Source organism: Artibeus jamaicensis, unplaced genomic scaffold (genome assembly GCF_021234435.1).
Source record: "Artibeus jamaicensis isolate MK-2021 breed Jamaican fruit bat unplaced genomic scaffold, CSHL_Jam_final scaffold_1031, whole genome shotgun sequence".
NCBI lineage: Eukaryota > Metazoa > Chordata > Mammalia > Chiroptera > Phyllostomidae > Artibeus > Artibeus jamaicensis.
This window is the reverse complement of record NW_026522026.1, coordinates 8,071,469-8,088,678: the sequence shown is the minus strand read 5'-3', so window position 1 is coordinate 8,088,678 and position 17,210 is coordinate 8,071,469. Positions and strand designations below refer to the sequence as shown.

At 37.3% G+C, this 17,210-nt stretch overlaps 1 protein-coding gene across 1 annotated transcript in view; it reads right to left on the bottom strand.

The window, feature by feature from the left end:
* The window catches only part of CFAP299 (cilia and flagella associated protein 299), a 514,965-nt gene extending 499,218 nt beyond the window's left edge, over positions 1–15,747 (bottom strand). The window contains exons 1-2 of the mRNA XM_053655679.1: positions 15,637–15,747; positions 1,154–1,308 (exon numbers count right to left, since the gene is read on the bottom strand). Of these exons, the coding sequence (XP_053511654.1) occupies positions 1,154–1,308; positions 15,637–15,747 (266 nt within the window). The remainder of the gene's footprint in view (positions 1–1,153; positions 1,309–15,636) is intronic.
* Positions 15,748–17,210: the final 1,463 nt, after the last annotated feature.

Here is a 17,210-nt window from a genome sequence, read left to right as displayed (position 1 = left end):
TCCCAGGGGAACAAAGAATCTCTCTTGCTCTCTCACCCACCTGATGGTGCACACTCTGTGCATCCACGCATCATCTCTCCGTAGCCATGTGGCCTTAGCAGCTACATGGCTCATGACCATGTGGACTCCACATGTAGACTCCAGAAGGGAGCCCAAATACCACAGCACAGCAACGAACTACGGCTGGAAATGCACACTAGCTAGCTGGATGCTGGACTGGACGGGACTTTATTATGGAGCAGAAATGCTGGACAGTGGCCTTCATCCTGGCCTCCTGAAGACAAGACTGGACCTTTTCCATGATGAGACCACTGGGAAGTCAGGAGGGAAGCCCCTTAATTTTACATCATTGATAAAGTTAATCACAGAGCCCTATCCTTCTGTGTGGGTCTCAGAAAATTCTTTTCCTCATGACACTGCAAGAACTCCACTACCACTGATAATAGATAATTACAGGGTACTTATTAAAATGTTATCTAATGGGAAAAATAGACAAAAAACTGTACTTGAAAAATAACTAAATAAAATTTAAAAATTAAAAAAAAAATGTTATCTAGTAATAATATACCAATTTCTAAGTAACTATCCTCTCCAATATTCACAACTTTAGCATTCATCTTAAAATAAGAAAGAGATAATCACTTTGTCAAATCTTTCTCAAGTTATTTTAGTAGTTTCATATAGTTTGCTTTAGATGCACATCTCTTTTCAAACATGTTTAATATATTTTATTAAATTCATATTTTATATAATGATGTCATAATCACATGAACAAAGACCAGTGATCATTAATAGGGTTGAATGAATCAATGTTTACAAAAATGTGAGAATACAAAGATGCCAAAGCTTTACAGGCCTCAGAAGCACAAAGAATTCTAAGGCAAAAGTCACTCATATTTTTAGTATGTAAATATATAAAACCAATAATATCGAGTTACTCTTTCACAGCTTGGTGGCTCAAAGTTGCAGGTGGTTTTCTCACAAGAATGCCACAGTTCCTCCAGCTCCTGAGCTGCAGGAAACACTTTCAGGCCATTTCAAGCTTGACCAGCTGCAGCCAAGGTTTCAAAATTATAACCATGCCAACAAAATGAATTTTTCCAGGGACTCTACAACATACTGTAAGATCTCGATTTAGAACATGGACACTTACTTTTTCTGAGTTCGTTCAGCCAGCTTTGCAGCCTCTACAGCTGCCTTCCTGATAGCCATGATAGCTGCCTTCCTGGCTTCAAAATCTCCCCGTTTCACCACCTTGCCAGTCCCTCGGCCGCCTAGCTCCACCAACTGGTGGGCCAGGTCTTCGTCCTAAAGAAAATACCAGTTGTTAGATGTGCAGATGAATTAGACATCTTCTTTTACCCAGTGTATACTGAATAATCGTGTTAAATGAAAAATCAAATTTATCATTTCTAAATGACACAAGGTCTATTAGATATGAAAATTAGAATTTTTTCTCATAATACTCTATTATAAACATTTGATTTGTCATCTCTTTCCCACATATGTAAAATGAAAAACAAATCAGTCACTACATTTTCTCTAAGGGACTGGAAGACAAAAGTCTGTGGTGTTTTAAATCAATTTATGAGAACAGCTGTAGATCATTAATAAAGAATCTTTAAAACAATAAAGTTAGAGACAATTGTACTCCTACAAGAAAGACTTTTATAAAAACCAATCATACAAAAACAGAATTGGGCTGTTGTCAGAAAATTCAATATTTCAGAGACTTACTTCCTTGAAGTAAATTAACTGATGACACAGAGAATTATAACTTCAAACACAAAATAAAGAGCAGACGAATTTCCTATTTAAGTAAAAAGATATTGTTTCCATATAATGTTGGCACCAATAAAAACACAAAAGTAGAAACCCAAGATGACTATAAAAAGCTTCAAATTGGAAAAAATTTCCCACAATACATTGGGCCTTTTAGATTTCAGTTACTTTAAGAATCGCCTCACATATTTTTTGTCACTTGAAAATTATATTCAAGAAATAATCTGACTTCTTTCCATATGCTCACTTTTAGTAATACATTTAAGAAAATTTACATGCAAATCATCTGAAGGTGTCAATTTACCTGAAGTTGCTAATATAAAAACCAACATATTACATAAAAATATGCATATAGTAATAATGGTCCTTATATTATCACCTCAAGTAAATATAAAATATCTGAAATGTAGTGAAATCATGTTATATATTATTATTAGAGACCCTTACTTAACACCTCACTGTTGAATACAACTATAAAACAGGATTAAATGAGAAAACTTAAGATGCGAGGTTAGTAATCTAATGAACCCATAGTGGCTAGTTTAAAGTTGAAATTACTGGGGAAAAAAAGTATACTATCAACCTAGAAAACTTGCTGCTCTTCTTTGGTAAACACTAAACGCAAACACTGTGTAGCAATGTGGCTCTATAAGCTAATACAATGTGAAGCACCGGCCTTGTCCGGGCTGTGCCTTCTGACTCCTTCCCTTGCTCACTGTACTGCTACCTCTGGCCTCTTTAGTCTGAACCACAAAACTGGGCAAATGTCTCCACCTAGTGGAATTAATATTTAATTAAAAAAAAGACTTAAAAGACTGTGGGTTTGATTTATCAAAGTGAGATGACTTGCATGTAAATTTTCTTAAATATATTACTAAACATAAGCATATGGGAAGAAGTCTCAGCTTAGCGCTCTGAGCCTCTGAGAGTCTTCTAGCAGAACCTAAATTGCTGTGGCCAACAGAGTATTTTATATAGCAGAGACCATTAGAAAGTTGCTGTATTAACTTTTGTATGCAGAGTGGATTATGCATTTGTGGCACCTTCCCTGGGCCAAACAGAATTGTTTGGATAATTCTGCACTCATATACACCAATGCATATTGCAGCAAATGACAGGATCTACTTAGAAAGCACGTTGAGAGTTGAAATTGGTTGCTTCACTTAACTGACCTAACTGGTCAAATCATGAATCAACTCTCCAGTTTAAAAAGCCCATTATCTTTTTAGAAATTATCTTTAAAGATGAACTGAGAAATAAAACATTTATATGGATTCACATACTTAGCATTTGTGGGGCTTTTCTTTCTTTTGTGTAGATCCAAGTCTCCTCCTGGTACATGATTTTCCTACGTAGAACACTTGAACGTTTCTTAGTGTTCAGGTCTGCTAACAACAAATTATCTTGGCTTTTTTTTTTTTGGAGTGAAAACAAATACCCATTTATGTCATCTTAATTTTTGAAACATTTTTCCTAGATTAGTGGTGTTCTGGGCTGACTTTTTACATTTCAGCACTTTAAAGATGTCATCCCATTGTCTCGTGGCTGGTTTTATTTCCAGTGAGGAGCCTTCAGTGTTTCCTGCTTTTGTTTTATTCTATATGTGGCTTTCTACTTTATATTCCTTTAAAATATTCTACTTATCACTGGTGTTCAATGATTTTAAAATGGGAGTGATTTCTTTGTGCTTATCCATTTATTATGCTTGGAATTCTTCATACTCCTTGGCCCTATGAATTTATAGTTTTCACCAAACTTGAAAACATTTTAGCTATTAATTTTTCCAATATATTTTATTCCTTCTGATGCTTTTGGGATTATACTTACTTTGTGGGGAGGGTTTGAAAGAAAATGTTATTTTTTATCAAACTCTAATGGTTTTAAGTGTAACAGTTCATCTTAGTAAAAACAAATGATTAGCCATGATAGTCAAAGTATACTTCATATAAATAAGGCAGTGATAGTTTATTAATTGTTGATGCTTTTTTCCCTCATGTGATCATGAGTCACTAACTTTTGGATGCTAGAAGTTTGAGGGTTTTAGCTACAAGGCAGCATCATGCAAAAGGGAACCCTGAAAGGCTCAGCCCTAAGAAAAGGCTTCATTAATTTACAGGAGCTGTGAGACATGCAGCAAAAGTAGGCTCCAACCAGTGTGCAGCAAATGTGAGAGACTTGGTTCTGAATGCATGGCCATATCCTACTGGGACAATCATAGACACTGCCAGGTGCTGGGAGGAACGCCTGGCCCCAAGGATGTGCAATGGCACAGTGCCTTCAGGTTTCTCCAGCTTTAGACCTTGGCAGATGAGTTCCATGCCAGAAGCCAGAGGGTCGGTGCCCCATTCCTGGAAGGCTGCAGATTTGCAGCTGCATTTACACTGCTCACCCCCTGCACTGGTTTCAGGCTGTAACAAACACTCGCACAGCCTTTGGGCCAGAGCCCATTTCCCCCCACATGGCTGGGCAGCTGAGACGAGCACCTCCCTCATTGTTTCTCTGAGAGGGGGTGTATTTGAGGGTAGATGAGAAGTGGGGTTAGCATGTTGGGTGGTCTCAGCCAGATTCCTTATGGAGGAGTCCAGGACAAGGGGTATCCAGCAGTCTGGGCACCTAAGTGTTTCTCATCTGGAGAAGAAAAAAGGAAAAAAGTCTATGGCCACTAGAACCCTTGATATTGTCCTATAGGCTACTGAGTTCAGTTGGCTTTTATTTGTGTCATTTGTTATTATGTTTATTGATGGAAAACAGTTGTTGTAGCTCAATCTTAGATTTCTTTACTAAACTCACTAATTTGTTCTAATAGGTTTCCAGTTAATATTCTTGCATTTATGTGGTAATCATACTGCTTATAAATAATAATATTCTGACTCCTTCCAAATACTTATGCCACTTTTCTTTCATTGTAGCATTGCTTTGGCCAGACTGCCAATAAAAAATTAAGAGGAATAGTTAAGCTGATTGAAATGCTAAGGTGTTTAGCCACTAGATAAGAAGTGTACTACAATGGGAGGCCATATACTCTTCATCAAGTTAAATGAGTGACTTTAGAATTTTATCCTATTTTTTTCTGTATCTATAGATATTATTAAATAGATATTTTTCTTTTTAATTTATTAATGACATGAGCTCATCCTATGACAAATCACACTACTCTTACTCTGATTTATTATTTCTTAATATAACCTTGGATTCATTTTACCTTTCTTTTCATCAAGTTCATATATAAAATTAGTCTTTAACTTTTTATTTTGTGCTATCCTTTTCTGAATTGATGTTAGGATTATACAAGCCCTATAAAATGATTTAAGAAAATTAAAATTGCATCCTTTTCTTTTTAATTTTAATTAAATCGGATATAAATCATTCTCCTTGTGAAAATTAAAACATGGCAGATATAGTCAATTTTATTGCATCAACTTAGCTAAGTTAGAATTAGTTTCCCATAATTAATTCTTTGGATAGTTACAGGTTAGGTTGGGCCACAGGAGACATTTGCAATAGATTTGGGAGGTAGAAGAGAAGGAACAACCATATTGTTCTAGGTCTTGCAGGACCTTATCCTTCAGCTTTCCCTACGGCTGTGCCAGGGGCCTGTGCATGTTCCACTCTGTGAACAAAAGTGCCAGCTTCTCCTGCAGATCACCTGATCCAAGTTCCAGTTTGTCCTTCAAATTCTAACTCTTCCTTTCAGATCTTAGTTGGCACTTGCTTCCCCACTTCCCATGTACCTTTCCTTCCTGGCTGTCTGTCCTGATGACTTTCAGCTCTAGAACCAAACACCAAACAAACAGCTTTAACGGACTGTTTAAATAGTTCCCATTTTGTGTGGTCAAATCTCCAAAAAATTATGTACTTGTCACACACACACATGTGTCACAAGAACACACACGTGTGTGTGTTTATTCTGCTTCTCTTATTGAACCCTGAATGATTCACAATTAGCTACTGGTAATGATTCCAGAGGAATAGAAATTTAAGGATGGATTGTCTGAACTATGTTTACCTGGACTTAGTTCTCTACTTTTATTAAAGACATGAAAAGCCTTGTTTACAGTGGTAAGGAGTACATCATAGTCCATGGAATGCAGAGGCAAAAGTTATTTATCACTTCTGGATGCCTGCAATGAAGATAAGGCTTTGGGTACCCAAGTGTTTGCCACCAGAGGACATTTTAGTGCCAATAAGAAATATAAGAAATATAACTGTGTTCAAGGCCTTAGTGAGGAAAAAAAAAGAAGAGCTCAAGGCTTGGGTGATTAGCAAGCTGTGAAAGGGAAAAATATTGGTACAGTTTCATGGTTTTTAAAACTCTTTCCATCAATAATTTCCATTATGCCATACATACATGAAATTTGTATAATTATTGATAATTTTAGTGCCCATATAAGAATTGTTTATTATAGTTGCTCATTTTTCTATTGAATTTTATCTATTTCTTAATGATTTGTAGGGCAAAATTCTAGAAAGCAACTTGATTATACATTTTGCAAATATTTATTGTCAAATAGTTTCTTGTCTTTTGACTTATTTATGATACATTTTATCATAGAGAGGTTAAATTTTTTCACAGTGAAATCACATTTCAGACCTTAATAGAGTACATAGAAAGTATCGCATTTGTGCATTTGCTAGAAAAAAATGAAAATTTGAAAATAAACAACTAACTATTCAACTAAAGAAAGTAGAGAAAAAAGAACAAAATAACCTTTAAATAATACAGAATAAAATAATTAATAAAAACAAGAAAATGAATAAAATAAGATATTAAAATATAAAAATCCAGTAAGCTTTGATTACTTAATGAAAGCCAAAAACTTATTCTTTTAAAAGACCAATAAAATAGATAACATTTGACAAGATTGATGGTGGAAAAGAAAGAATACACAAATAATTTTAGAAATAAAAAAGAGCCATAACAATAAATAAAACTATATATGAGCGTATAGTAAGAAATTTGAAAATCTGTATGAAAATATAAGAACTTACTCCTTCTTAAGTTATGAATTTAGAAGAGATCAACAGGTGATTTTTATGAGTCCTTGATTTTTCAAAAAGAAATTCTTTTGCATTCCCATTTGAATGTTAGGTTTTCTAGTTTATTAGTCAAAGTTCAGGCAGGAAATAGCTGATAAACTCAAATGGAGTAATCAAAGCAAATTGAATGGCTAAGTTAATTTATAAAAGTAGAGGCAGGTTTAAGAGTAATCCAAGAGGGACACTGAAGCACCTTGCAGCAAACACCTGTTGATAGCAGTAAACCATTAACAGTTATTAACTGGTCCAAATGAGGTAAGGAGAGGGAAGAGTTGATAGATCCCAGAGAGATAGTTATAGAAAAAGTTACTGAACCCTCTGTTATGGCTTGATAAAAGAAAATATCCTGCTAGCCTGAAGCACAGAACAAAATCAGTCTGAAGAAAAAAACACCCAACCTCTCTCTCCTCCTGGCTTCTAACTTCTTGCTGGTGCCTCTGATTGGCTGAACCCAACTGGCCAAAAGGAAAGAGGGCCCACCCAGCTTAAGCAGCCAACGGAAGTCAAGCTCTTGGGGTGCAGAGCCCAAAACAGGATGGGGCAGGACAGAACAAAGATCTCAAGGGCCAAACAGAATATCTGAAATGCAGATTTCCAGGTTCAAAATAAAGTCTTCTAAGAACTTTAAAGAAATTACTCCTTTTTCTTCTAGGAATCAGCATAGGGAATGTAAAGTCTAAGACCAAACTTATTCTCACGTAAAGGTAAGTTGTTGACAGTGAATTCTTTTTTAATTATTGAAAAATATACATAACATAAAATTAACCATTTAAATGTACAGTTTATATTGATGTGCAACCATCACCACCATCCATTCTCAGAAGGAAACTGACGCTTTCATCTTACAAACCTGAAACTCCACAGTAATTAAACACCAACCCTGTTCTTCCTCTCTACCACACCCTGACGACAACCATCCTATCTTCTGTGTCTGTGAATTTTATCTACTTTTGGTACCTCACACAAATAGAATTACACCGTGATTGTCTTTTTGTGACTGGTTTATTTCACTTATGTTGACCCTGAAAAAGAAGATGCTTACCAAGAAGGGCTCTTAATGGCTAACTGGGCTCAAATTTAACAACAGAGACTAGCAGCTGCTTTTACACAGGTGGGAGCTGGCAAACCTCTCTTCAGGGGGCAGCCCGCTCTGAGTTGCCTGCCTGCACTGTGTTCCTGCGGCCTGAGCCAGCCCTTCTAAAGGGGTTCCTGGAATCCTCTATCAACCAGTAAGCCTGAAGTAACCAGTAGAAATTTCATTTCTTTAATATCTTTTTGCCTTTTGATTCAAACTGGCCTCATGCAGCACCCTGACTCACCTGCCTCTTTCTCCCTTGCACAACCACTTATTTAATCATTAAGCCTTCATGACAATGAGGTTCTGATCAGCATCAAACAGTCAGGAACAAAACCAGAGACAGAGTTTTGGTCAAACTAGAGGGAACATCTACACCTCGGTCATGTTTCAGCTGCAGGCCCAGAAAAGGGGCGAAACTAGACAAGTGACATCATAGCTGATATCAGGACCAGATCAACTACTACTTACCCTAGTGCCAACCAATCAGTAGAGACCACAACCCTGACTACAGCCCTAATTCCCTTAGTCACTATGACTGATGATGTTTCCCCTATATAACCCATTCTCTGGAAGCCAGGTTTTTGAGCATTAGCTCACCTGTCTGCAGGGGCGGGCTACTTGAAAACAAACTCTTACTTTCTTTGCTGTGAGCTCCTGTTTGTGTCTTACTGGGCTCTGAGACCACAAGTAAACAGACTCCTTCAATCTGGTACCACTGAGACTTTCTCTGACCAAACAGCGCTATGCAGCTACATCCCCATTATTATCTTCATTGATGCTTCAGAGCAGCTCCATTCTGATCAATCAGCACAGTTCTTTTGGACCAATAAAACAGCAAGGATTTGGAGGCCTCTTTTGCATGAGGACAGACCCATCAGGACCAGGGGCAGGGACTTCTCTCTATGTAAGTCAGCTCCCCTCTAGTTCAGAGGATGCAGTTTCCCTCCCCACTGAAGAGTGAAGACTGCATCTTCCTGGCTGGAGCTGAAACACAGATGATATTTTGCCAGACCAGACCAGAGTGGAACATACCAGAGAGGACCAGAGCAGGATGGAGCAGACCAGGCCAGTCTGGAATGAAATGGAGTGTAACAGAGCAAAGCAAATATCCCTCTGCTGCCACCACTGAAAACAGACACTGCAACTCCTCTGTTAACCTAGGGCATTAGACCCCAGAACTTCTGTCGCCACATCAACTGAAAGACAAATGCCTCCACCACCAAATTAAGTACAAGATGGATCCCACATGGTGCTTTCTCCTTGTGTGACTTTTTTCTGAAGGTGATTGGCAGTGCCTTGGTCCCACAAAGATACACTAGCAACAAAGGAAACAGAGAAAGTGAATTTCTGCCTCTACCTTAGGAGGGTGGACTCAGAGTTGGGAAAATTTCAAAACATTATAATGATATTGGGCATTCAAAATAACATATTCAGTAAATGAAGAGGTGGGCACTACACAGGGTAGACCCCATTAATATATTAATAGGAGGGAAGAAAGAGAGGGTGGGCAGAAATTAAGGCTTTTATAAGTTTCATGGTAGGAAACTGAACAGGGTTCCAGCCTGAATAACTCTTCTTTGTTGACTTTAAGAGGTATGGTCTCCACTAAGAGTCAGAAGTCTAAAAGTATGTAAAGATAGTTTTAAAAAGTTGTGAAAAAAAATCAAGGGATATCGATGAGCAGTTCACAAAAGAAATGCAAATGCATTTCAATAGATGATATGCCTCACTAATAATCCCAGAAATTAAAACTAAAACAATGAGATTTTTCACGTATGAAATAGGCAAACAAAAGGTGTCTTATATACTGCTCTAGGAGAGGAATGGCTACTCCAGAGAGCCTTTTGACTATGTCTAATACCTACCCATTACACATTTTAATATATTTACAACTTCACCCAAGGAGGATATGCAAAAGATGTTTATTTCACTGTTGTTTATAAATACTCTGTAAGGAAAATGAATTTCTAAAGAATAGGGAGAGCTATTCAGAGTGACATTAAAAGTTTCCAAAATTTAATGTTAGATAGTTTTTAGTTACATAAAAATATAGATATTATTTTTTAATTTAAATTATTTTATTGTTGTTCAATCACAGTTGTCTGTATTTTCTCCCCACTCCAGGAAGACAAAAAACCCAATTAAAAATGGGCAAAAGACTTGAACAGACACTTCTCCACGGAGGACATACAGAGGGCCCAGAGACACATGAAAAGATGCTCAGTATTGCTAGCTCTCAAAGAGATGCAAATTAAAACCACAATGAGATACCACTTCACACTGGTCAGAATGGCCGTCATAAACAAATCAACAAACAAGTGTTGGAGAAGATGCCGAGAAAAGGGAACCCTAGTGCACTGTTGGCGGGAACGCAGATTGGTGCAGCCACTGTGAAAAAGAGTACAGAATTTCCTCAGAAAACTAAAAATATAGATATTACTTTTTATGTGGAAAATACCAACAATGAATAATATATTTACATATAATGATAATTTTACATATAATAAAAAATATATAATTGTTTAAAGACTACTCACATGTGTGCAAAAAGGGGAAAGATATTGGGGTGAATTTCAGCCCTTGCTAATACACCTTGGCTCAGACTCACAACAAATACTCATCATCTCTGACCTCCAGCATCCAGGCTAGACTCCCCTCATCCTCAACCAATAACCTCTGCTGGTCTTCATAGCACATCTAGGAGTGTGAACCAGACCCTCCGTCCTAAGGGACCTGAACTGCTGTCACAAAACCCTTCCCAATTTCAGCTGTTGTCCTCAAATCAGACTACTCCACTTCCAGTAAATACCTGTGGACTATTTTGCAGTTTCTTCTTTAGGGGTCTTTTAGATGCCTCACAGTTTTCTCTGCTTTTCTCGAATATGGGTGATGATACCTTCTAGGTGTCATGGCTATGATGGTTTCTCCCTATCTGCTTTTATTTTTTTAAAGATTTTATCAACTTATTTTTAGAGATAGGAGAATGGAGGGAGAAAGAAAGGAGGAGAGAAACATCAATTGGTTAACATTCGCACGTGTCCTGACCAGGGAATGAACCCAGACGTGTTCCCTGACTGGGCCTCAAACCAGTGACCTTTCACCCTGTGGGATGATGCTTGGTCAGAGCTCCCCATCTGCTCCTGTGTTGGGGTTTGTAGGAACAACTCTCACCTAGTTTTGTGTAAATATTTTCCATGGTTTTTGGTTTTGCTCTCCAGCTGCTCTTGGCTTCTGAACATCCTATTGTTCTTATTTTCTCCTACCTTCCTGACCTCCCTTCTCATTCTCCTCTGTCAGCACCACCCCCATGCGCATGCCTAAAACAATGGCTGTTCTCCCGAATTTTGTCTTCAGCCCACATCCTGTCTCACTCTGCACACACCCCTGGGGATTTGCCCTACCTCCTTTCTTATCTCCTCCCAGCAGTAGCTTTTGAAATTCATATAAATAAAAATTGAATGCAACATACTTTATATGCATAGAATATAGATTTTAGGGGATTACGTGAGACGCCCGAGGATATTAGGCTCATAGAATTTTATTTTAATCATTATGATAAAGTTTCAGAAGTATCATGAATACAGCATTCTTGGTTCAGTTTCACTCCCCAATCATCAGAATTCATGTCCATGAGGAAATTACCTATTTTTACTAAGGGAGAAGTCCCTCTACAAACTTATTGAAAGAAAAATATATGATGCCTCTTAAGCAGAGAGCAGTTAATTTATGCCAAATTTTCCTATTGAATAAACAAAACAGTATAGCTAATTCTGAAGTATATGAATTAAGGTCCTGGTTCATAAGAAAGCAGTATTTATTCTGTACCTTGATGAAATAAATAATGGAAAGACAACTACAATGGTCGGTTGTTAGTTGGCCTGTTGTATAATCATGGTAAATTATGTTACTGGAGTTTTCCTAGAATCACACTTAATCAATGCCTACCAAATACCTTTAAGATTATATCCAAAAAGTTGAATTTATATATTTATATGATTTACTAATTTTTCTTTTCTAAGTAATGGGAATATAATCTCTAAATAAAAATTCCACATTGCTAATCTCTCTAAATAATTTAGCCATGATTGGGGTTCATTTATTGGGAAGATTTTAAAATAATTCTAAAATCACCCTTTGATTTCAAAGCAGTGAAAAGCAGTTCGGTAGGAGTTTAACTTCTCCAGCAGTCACAGACAATGTAATGAAGGTCCTCTGCTTATTTCACAGGGAAGAATCGCCAAGAAAAAATCTGGGAAAACACAGGGCAAAAATATTGTGAAAACTTTTAAAGTATTTCTGTATGTTGATTTAGGGGATTGGTTTAATTAGGTAAAATGATACTAACTCCCAAAACAAATAGTGTTATTTGGGTAGACAGAGATAAATCTAGTTGTTGATACTGTTATAAATTTCTTTTGGTAGTTTACAGTTATTTAGTAAAATTCTTGCAAGGTAGATAGACGTAGAACAAAGAGCCTCTTTCAACCTCCTTAACCATCTTAACCCCCTCTTAATGCATCAGATAGTTAATTGGTATCAGTCTTTGTTTTGGGTTTTTTTCCTTCCTCCAATTTCCCTTTCTTCCTAATCAGTTATCATATTAAAAGGCACTGTAGTTATTATATTCATATACTAATTGTGTACTTACAGTGGCCTGAGATGTTAAATGATAATATAGAGGTCAAGGCTGTGGCAGGCAAGCTCAAAACAGATTGTTAAAGTAATAAAGCATAATTTACAAAGATATGGGTAGGATTCATGGAAACCGTTGTTGGATGGTGAAGCGTCCTAGGATTAGCAACAGTGGGAAACCATTGACACCATCAGGCCGGAAAGGAGATGGGAGAGGATACAGTTCCTAGAACAGAGAGTGATTCCATCTGATGGAATGAGAAGCTGGCCAAACCTAACAAATGCAGCCATGTCCAAACCACAACAAGGAGAAAGATGACAGTTAATAAATCCTCTGCCCAATTCCAGTCCTCTGATCTCCTATTGGCTGAAACAAACCCAAAGCCAAAAAAGAGTCTGGTTAATGACCTCACAGCATAGCTACCAGGAGCACAGGTAAGGATGGAGAAGGGTAGAGAATAAATTAAGCAAAAGTAATGTAGTCATTTTGTATGTGAATTACTGGTGCTAATTTCTATTGAAATTAGTTGAAAACTTTTGGCATTAGAGAAATATATAAAACAATAGAGCACCTGGAAGACAGTAAATATTTGTGAGATGTCTACTGAATAAATAAAACTTAGGTTGGACTGTAAACACATACTAAAGTTAGGTGACTAAAATCGAATCTAGAACTGATTTTTACTTAAATTCCTAGCAATAAGGGCAATATTTACTATTATAGCCACTTGGTAAAGGCTTATTAATTAAACACATAGATGACTATATGGATGCATGGATGGACAGATGGTTGGACAGATGATTCATAAAAGTTTACAACTTATAAAAACCCTTCAACGTAACCTAGTCCAACCACTTCATTTTGCAGATGAATTAATGGAGTTTCAAACTGGTTCAAAATACAATAATACAGATTTGGAACCTAAATCTCATGACCCTAGGGTCTTCTAACTACAATATGCTGTCTCTCATTAACCATTTAAAATTTGCTCCATTCAAACCAAAGTCAATTGCTAATACCCCATCCCAAACAAAAGAGCAATAATCACCTCATGAAGCATGATCCATTGCCCCGGACACAGGCCTGCCAGACTAGTCATGTTACTGAGACAATTTTGGAATCTGCTTGTCTCTGTGCAACCTACACAGGCAATTAACCTGCATTCACAGAAAGTGTTTCAGAATAGAGGTACCCGTATCTAATGGCCCTTAATTTTCATTACTCAATCCAAAAATATATATACTTGCCATAATATCATTATTCAACTAAGTCATCTTACTTTTTTAATGAAAGTACAGTAAGATAAACTAAATCAATGCCAACTTTAAAGTGTATCATTCCCTCAAATATAGTCACCATTCTCCATTTTGGAAACCTTAAAGTTCTGACTGATTACTTACTAATAATTTGTGTTTCATTAATCAGGACTTTTAATTAATTGTTAATCAGAATAATTAATTCTCTTCTCAAATGAAAAACACTGAAATAAAAAAATAAAAAACAAAAACTTTCTTAAAGATACTAGGCTTAAGCCTCAAGCCGGGCAAGTTTCCACATGTGCTATAAAGATAATTTTATTCTATTGGGATGTTTATTGTCTGTATTTCATTCTTTTTGCGCATTCAAAAATTTAGATGCAAACATTGTTTAGCACCATTACTTCTTTCCTTTCATTTCAGTGACTTAGATGCAAGGTAAAAAAAACTTACTTTTATGACTTTAAACATATTATCTGTATAAAATATGTAAAAATGTTTGTTTTTGAAGTCAGAAGCTATGGTGAAAATACTAACTGGGTTTATTTTTTTAACAGATAATTCCAAAAAAATTAAACTATTTGTACAAGGTCACACAATTGATTTGTGTCAAAGATAAAACTAAAATTAGATGTTTACATTTCATTAAAATTAAGGGCACATACAGCACATGAATATGTTTTGGAGACTAAACACTGTTCAACTTTTAGAATCTACATTCAACTGAAATTCTGCTTCACATGATCTTTGGAGTCCAAAAATTTCAACCCATTACAATGCAAAATCATGTTGTAGATAAGGAGTTTGGAGTTGGTGGCAGGCTACAAATCCTTCTCAGGTTCGGGTGTGGTTTAGTACCACATGGTAGTGCTGCTCTCTCTGGCCTAAGAGAAATGGGGTAATTTGGGCTTCTGGGGCTTTGCCCCAACACAGCAGAATCTCCAAGTCAGTGCCCATTTAGTTGGCCTGGTTTGGGAATAGAGGAGGGCTACAGGGATCCAAAAGGTTCACCTCCCACTTCTTAGGACACATAGCCTATAGTTTTCTGGCCCATCCTGGTTTTCCTGGAGAAGACAAGAGCTTTAACCCCCACTCTCAGCCTCCCATCAATTCCCCCTTCACACACACACACACACACACACACACCTTTAAGAAGCAGGAGGGGCATGGTTGCTGGGTAGAAGACAGTCAATCCCCTTGCTTCAGATTTTGCTGTATTGCAAACTGGGGGCGGGGCTGGGGATAGTGTTTGTTTTGTTTTGCTTTCTTACCGTCAGCATTGTCTGTGATCATCAACTCGATAATCAAGAATCAGTAATAGGCAGGCACAACGACCTGTGTACCCTTACTTGAAGGGCTTTCTGAATCAACTAGCATAAGGTAGAAATTTACGGACCCAAATGCCCAGTATTTCACCAGATGTACTGTTATTGATGTCCCTTGCGTCAGAAAAAAAAAATTGCCTTCTGTTCTTTAATACTAACTGGCAAAGAAGGAGAAACAGGGTGTCACACCTGACTTACAGCAGTTTCAGCAGGCCTCCGAATTCAGCCACCGGTTGTAGGAGAGTGGCTTGGGCAAGGGAGCAGGTGGGGAGGTGACTGCTGAGGCTGAGCTAGGGAAACTCAAGGCTGTCCAGCGTGCGGGCTTGCCTGCGCAAGCACAGGTTTCTGCCCTGGGTGATAGTAGGTGTCCAAATCCTGCCCCTGCCTGAGGCAACACAGAACGGGAAGGATGCAGCGATTCACTCCCACCACCTGGAAAGTGCAAGGCCCCACCTTCGCCGCCAGGGGGCAAACACCCCACGACGCGGAGGGACCCAAGGACTGGAACGGTGATGCCAACCTTACCTCTAGGTAGTACAAGTCCTCGTCAGTTACCTGCGAGTCGAGATAATCTTCATAGGTGTTGAACTGAGTGACTATCTTGTCCAGGGCTGTCAGCCCGTCTTCCAGATCCATTGCAGTCGCTGGGCTAAAGCGTCCCTAACGACGGAAGCATAGGGTTCCGCCCCTCTTTCCTTTCTGTTGGTTGGAAACCGTTGTGGAGCTTTAGAAGTTAATCCCGCCCCCAGGTGTTGCTACTGTTTGGGCTTCCGCCTTCCTCCTGGGAACCGGACTCAAACTGACCCACTGGAGTTCAGGACTGACACCGTCAACGGGCTCGCAATTGGGTGAAACTTGGAGCCACATAGAGATGCAAATTTCAATCCACAATCTAAAATTATGAGGTTGCCACCACATGTAGACAAAATATTATAGGTCAGACTTTCTTATCTCATTCTAAAACAATGTTGTTCAGGACAGAAATATCAAAGTTATTTCTCTGGTGACTGAAGGCCGATTTTTGTAGAAGAGTATCTTAAAACAGAAGTCTCAGATAATAGTCTTGTAACCAAAACCAATTATTTGAAAAATGATAATTTAAAAGCAAATTATTGCTAGTGTTTGAATATGAGAAAGAATTTATGAATTTTTCAGAGGAAAGAAACTCAAAGAAAATATCTTGAAAGACCTCTTTTGGTCCCAAGTGCTTGTTTTTTAAAACTTTTTATTCCCTTTCTCCCTTCCTTCCTTGCTCTCTAAAAGTAAATAAATAATTTTTTTAAAAAACCTTTTTACTTTTTAACTTTCAATAAGCACACATTGAAAGAGCTTGACTTGTTGAAGCTGCCTTTTGTAAATGATAAAATATATGTGGAAACTTAGAAAGCGAAGTTTTACACTAAAAACTTTCCTCTAGAATAGACTTTTGCACTTAACAAAAATTAAAATAATCCAACGTGGCAGCCAGCAAAACTTTTTAGAATCCTTTGTTTTGGACTCAATACTCTTCAAATCATCCTCAAAATTAACACATATTACAATGTAGAGTCTGTGGTTAGTGCAATCTGGTAAATACTTACTGAATTAATTTTGAAGATTTTCACATATGATCAGAAAGGTTTCTTCCAATGAAATCATCTGGTAAGATACTTCCCATATAGTTAGCTTTCCCTTAAAGAGGTCATCTCAAAAATTAGAATGTTACAAATGTACAAAGTGATATAGACTCAATAATCTCTAGGATATCACTGACTTATTTCTTAATTAATAAATATATTCTGAAAAATTTTAAAGGGTATTTTGGACATTGTTTTAAAATGCAATTTAATCATCGAATTTAGGTGAAGGGAAGGAAAGGAGAACCCTGCACACTCATAACACGACAAAAACAACACGAATAACAACAAAAACATTTATTGAGTGCCTTCTGCATGCCAGGCACTGTCCTCAGTGCCATCAATAGATTACGGGATAAAATTAACATCCAACAACAACTTGACATTATCTAATATCTAAAAAATATGAAAATCCCGGCAGCCCAAGAATGAGAAGAAATTCATTTTCCTTAAGCTATTCTAACTGATAAGGGACATAGGTCT